At 42.6% G+C, this 5,634-nt stretch overlaps 1 protein-coding gene across 1 annotated transcript in view; it reads right to left on the reverse strand.

Annotated features, from left to right (window-relative positions):
• Window positions 1-1,019: 1,019 nt before the first annotated feature.
• LOC106806951 (flavonol 4'-sulfotransferase-like) overlaps window positions 1,020-5,634 on the reverse strand; it is an 11,029-nt gene continuing 6,414 nt past the window's right edge. The window contains exon 5 of the mRNA XM_014809138.1: window positions 1,020-1,088. Within this exon, the coding sequence (XP_014664624.1) occupies window positions 1,020-1,088 (69 nt within the window). The remainder of the gene's footprint in view (window positions 1,089-5,634) is intronic.

The following is a 5,634-nucleotide window of genomic DNA, read 5'->3' on the forward strand; positions in this document are numbered from 1 at the left end:
CATTTATTCATTTTTTGTTTATTATTTGATAAATTTTTTGTTTATTATTTTCCTTGTGATTTTCCTTGAGTAACCATTGTTTTGACTACACATAATGCCGAGAAGCGTCCTATCTCTTGGCGAATTTTTAACCGTTTTTTGATTCGTTTTTTGTTTATTATTTTTTACATTTTGGCAGAGCTGGATGCGATGACACCAGGGTTGCCGTCCGCCTACGAGATGGAGAGTGAACAGAATGAAAAGCCTCCCATGGGAGTGACGACAGAGGCACTGGAGCAACTCAAGTCTGACGTACACCTGTGTGTTAACGACACACTGTTCAAGCAGATACACGAGATCGAACAGGTGAGGAACGAACAGGGATGCAATTTTCGGAGTTGTTTGCAGCGCTTCTTTTCATTGCGTGTAGTAAATTGTTCTCAAGTTGTTGTCACTTCTGTGTTTGTATAACGGTCTCGACAAACACTTAGCAGTGCCCGCCGCAAGTGCGGGAAAGGGAATGAGAAATATCTCCCGAGAAGAAATACATGGGTGGTTTTATACAATTGAGCTATCTGTCTCAGTCACATAACCCTTCTCCCATTGGATGCTGATGCTAGATGTGTCAAGCTAGACAAGTTTTTCCTATGTTTCGCCTGTGCACGCCAAGTTGTTGTGTTTGTGGGACTTTGTTGCTATGCATTGTTATTTAGAACGTCCATATCATAATGACTGGTCAGAATTGCCTATCAATTATAGATTATAATAGGCCGATTGATCAGTTTGCTATGCATGCAGTTGCGTGTCAATAACAGATTAGACGGATTGATATGTTTTATGTGTATGCAGCTAATCATCTGTGCTCTCTCACATTGCAGTGTTACGCAAGGAAGCACACCCACTACGGATTTCTCGAAGCCCTCATACGCCGAATTAAGAGACTCATCAATCTACACACCAGTTGAGTAGATCTGGCAACGTCAGTTCTCCGTGCTGATATCAATGCTAAAGGATTCAACTGCCAAGCATCACTCAACGATTCATACTTCACGAGTCGTTAGCAAAAATTCTAAAGGCCATGTTGTGATTCCATTGTGTACGTAATCAACCTTGTTAATATCCGGGAACGGGTTGTTGATTGTGAGTATGTGTTTTTGAGTCCACAGTTTTCATCCCGTGTTTGTACCATTGGGATTTCGTGTATATTGGCGACGCAGCGGTTATCATGTTTAAAAAAATGTAAACGGCGTATACAATCCTTCTAAACGTAACACGTTCATAAACGTACAAATTGCCACTGCAATTAACCACGTGCGCTTATTTTGTCAATTGTATGTTTCTGATTATTGTTAACTATGTATTTTCCAACAAAGTATTCGAATCGAGTGAATCGAGAAAACGAGTGAAAATCCGGTGTTAATTCTATTATGAATATGTTATCAAAAGATTCATATCGGTGGACATGGCTATGACTAGAATTAAAACAAGTACATGTTGTTTCACGAATAATTTGCATAATGATTACTGGTAGATATGGCCTGTGCATGCCGATATGCCGAAACTGTCTGTATCCCTCTCGTATTTTGTATTTTGTGTGGGGAAAAAATATAACTACTCTAGAGCTATTCAGTATGTTGTGTTTGATTTCTTTAGTATGCACTCGTTCAATGTCAGTAACAACACGATAGACTTATAAAGCCTTTGTATCGAATTTTTTTTTCTTTTGTCATTGAAAGTCCTTGGAAAGTCCTAGTTTTATGTTTAATGTCCTGGAATTTTACATTTTTGACCTAAAATAAAAGCAAATCTTCCTTGCTGGTTTTCTGACTGACCCTATTCCAGTTAAGTTTAATCCAAAATTTACATGTCAATAGCCTCGTTCACACGAGACCTCGTATTTATGAAATACGGTATTTGCGAAATACCGAATCTGAGACAAATACGCGGCCGAGCGTTCACACGCTGATTCGCGGCTCCAGAAATGCCGTATTTGCGAGCTGCGAGCTGCTTTAAACAATCAAGCAAACGATGCAAACAAGTGCTGCAGAGCGACAGCGCTCAACTGACGTGTACTGTAGCCGGGTATTCTTCTGATAAACTCATTGGCAACCGAATCAAGTTGGCTCTCATAGCAAAAGCAGTTCAGTCCTTTGTTAACAGTCAACAAATCCATGTTTCACTCTCCTCTTGAGGGTCAAAAGGTTATCAGACACTTACTCTTCGCACGTCAGCGGAAAGTACATTTCATGGTCCTTTCAATAAAGTGATAAAAATGGTAGGTCAGCGCAAAAAAAGGAAAAGTTTTGCACTCGGTCCGTTAGACCATTTCCTCAGAAAATGTCTGATATCTGACGTTTCCCCCACTGCCCTTTGACATGTGACCTCCAATTTCGCGCTGGTGATGGGTTTCTTCCCCATCACACTATACATGGAATATTAAGAGCGTAGCTCGAGCTGTTGAGATTTGTCCCGCAATTCCGTATTGCCTCCTATACCTTAAGTTAAAGGGGGAATATTCCCTCTCCATTGACATCTTGACCTTTGACTATTGACCCCCAAATTCGACATCCCGAGTCCTTTTCGCGAGCACCCCCCCCCCCGACGTCCCGAATATCAAGACCGTACGTCGAGCGGTTAAGATTTGTGTAATAACTGTTGACACACGGACGGACGGCCGGACGGACGGACGGACGCACGGACGGACATTCATGCGCTTCTACAAGCTGCATCTGACTTCGCAGCTGAGCTAAAAAGAGGGCAAACAAACTAGTTTTAGCAGATACTGTTCTGTGAATTTTCGATTAAATTTAATATTATATGTTATTTGTTATTATTTGTAAAAATTTAAAACCAGAAATATACAATATAAAAGAAAATCTTTGATTTCACCAGCTCAGCAAGTACTCTTAGCAAGAAATTTATAGAAAAGATTGCTCTCATGAATTAGCGTGTAAAACAACCATTTTTAATTTTATATATGAATCTAAGGTATATATGATGACGCTAAAATGCAAAAACTACTTGTCACGGATTGACCTTGAAAAGACACATGTCCTTGAAATGTCATTGAAGTCTTTGAAAAAATAATTCACACTTGTGGGAACCATGTACTGAGTACCTAGCAGTAATAATGTACCATATAGAATCAACCATCACGAAAAATCAAGAAAAGCCAATATGCCTTTTCATTCAATATCTGGTATTCTATCTATTTCTATCTATCTTTATCTGGTATGTCTATCTATTTATATGGTACTATCAGATATGTCCTATCAGGTTATATTCTCTCGGGAATAAGTGATCCCCCTCTCCCAAATGGTATCGCCTACGCCCTCGTTAGCACGGTGATTTTATTCAGGCAAATGGCTGGTTTTCAGCCTCGACTTTTTCACCCCCCCAAAGCACAAAATCTGATTATACGGCTATAATACGCGTTTTTACAGTCACACAAACACACATACACACACATTAACGGACGCGCACACGTGGGTATGGTCGCACGTACGTGTGCGCGTGTATTATAAGCGTAAATTCACATTTTGTGCCTCGCGGGGTGAAAAAGTTTAGGCTGATATGCGGCCATTTACTTGCAAAAGTTTTTCCATGCTTGACTGGTCGTGGGCGATACCATCCGCGAAAGGGGAGTAAGGAATAATTAAGTGATTACTTTTATTCTGCCTGACTTATATGTTATATATTATATTATGTGTTATATATTAATAATGATAATAATAATAATAATAATAATATATGTTATATATTATATATATTCTGTCTGACACAGTAGATGGAAGGTCAGCATAAAGAACCGGCAATTGTTTATTATTATATAATTATTAAATCTTTATTGCATGTAATTCAACTGCAATAACATGTACTGGAGACAGTCTTTTTCATGGAGAAAAAATCGAATGAATGCAATAGTGCTGAGCAGTTAAAATAATAAAATTTCTGAGTGATACAGTACATTGTGTTAAAAACCTGGCTTACAACCATGAAAATATATCGAGACACTAGCAAATCAGCGTTCTAGTGTAACTAGTATACTATTTACATGCTTACAACACAGGTGCATGGTTACAACACTACGCAATACTAATGTACGTAGCGTATAAACCTACTACACACTAGTACAACACTAGTAGGCCTAAACAAGACGTTATAATTAACAAAAAGCATCATTATTGTTCATCGTCATTCACTCAAATTCATGCGTGATTCCTGAGCCACCGAAATTCCTCTCGTACTGTTCATCGGCCAATTTGTTAAGCTCGTCTGTGTAATGGCGCTTCCAATCACCAATCTTACCTGTGACACAAACACGTCAAAACTATTAAAAAAACTTCATCACAAAAATACAAGCATTCTCTCTCGTTCTCTGGCTCGGCGCTCTTTCTCTCTCTCTCTCTCTCTCTCTCTCTCTCTAGTCTGGATAGACGCATGACATGCTGCTGCTGCCCTGGCTCGGATGTGCTGCTCGCTACTTTCTTGATTGGCTTCGTAGGTTGAGCAATGGTAAAGCTGGCTGTCTGCTGCTGATGCATGATGAATTGCTGCTCGCTCGCTGCTGATGATGATCCGCTCGCTGCTGGTGGTGCTTGCTGCCTCGAATAGGGTGCTGCTGCTGCTGCTGCGGATGGTGGGCTGCTCGCTGACTCTCGTTTAATTTTTGCTGCTGTATAATGATCGCTGCTGTGCTGCTGCTGATCGGTGGTGGATGCATGCTGCGTGCCTGATGACGGTCTGCTCTGCTGCTCGCTGACTTGTGCTGCTGCTGCTGGCTGATGCTGCGCGCTGAGTATGAGATCTGCTGCCTGCTGCTACTAGTGTTGCTTGCATCGCGCCTACTAAGATTTTGCTGCTGGGTACGAATTTGATCTGCTGCTGCTTCATGCCTTATGATCGGTCGGTGGAGCCTGGCATTATCTAGCTTTAGAGCTTTTTTATGACTGAACCAGCTGCTGCTTTGCTTGCTATCTTGTGATAGTAGGACTGTGTAAAATAATCCGCGCCTAGCTGACAATTTAAATGATGCTGCAGCTGGTCTAGCTGCTGCTTTCGGCTGGATGGTTGCCTGCCTGCTCTCAACTGGCATTTTTGCCTGGCTGAGCTCTGATGATCGCATACTGCTCTGCTGCTGATTGGTGGTGATCTGCTGCTGTGCGTGGACTCGGACGACGCCTTGCTGCTGCTGACTCGATGTAGTGATGCGTACTCGCTCAGTGCAATGACGTAGCCGGGACTCGGCGACTTGCTGCTGGCTGCTGCTGATCGGTGAGTGACTGCTGCCTGACTGCTGGTGGCTGATCGCCTGCGCTGCTGCTGATCGGTGGCGACGTCGCTGCTGCTGCGATGACGCTGCTGCTGCTCGCTGATGCTGATCGCTGACGTGACTCTGCCACTGCTACGGCTGATGATACGCCAGGCATGTGCAGGCTTTGTAGAGCTATCCGCCTACTGCGAAAGTGCCTGCCTGTCTGATGATAATTGATGGCGCTGCTTGCGCATGCTGCTGCTGACTCCCGGTCTGGCTGGCTAACTGCGATAATTTGCTGTCTGTGAATGATCGAATGCTCCTAGCTGGCTGCTGAATGGTGGTGATGCTGAGCTGCTGCTGATCGGACGCTGCTGCTGCTGGCTGGATGATGGTGATGG

This window comes from Priapulus caudatus, unplaced genomic scaffold (genome assembly GCF_000485595.1).
Source record: "Priapulus caudatus unplaced genomic scaffold, Priapulus_caudatus-5.0.1 Scaffold187, whole genome shotgun sequence".
NCBI lineage: Eukaryota > Metazoa > Priapulida > Priapulimorpha > Priapulimorphida > Priapulidae > Priapulus > Priapulus caudatus.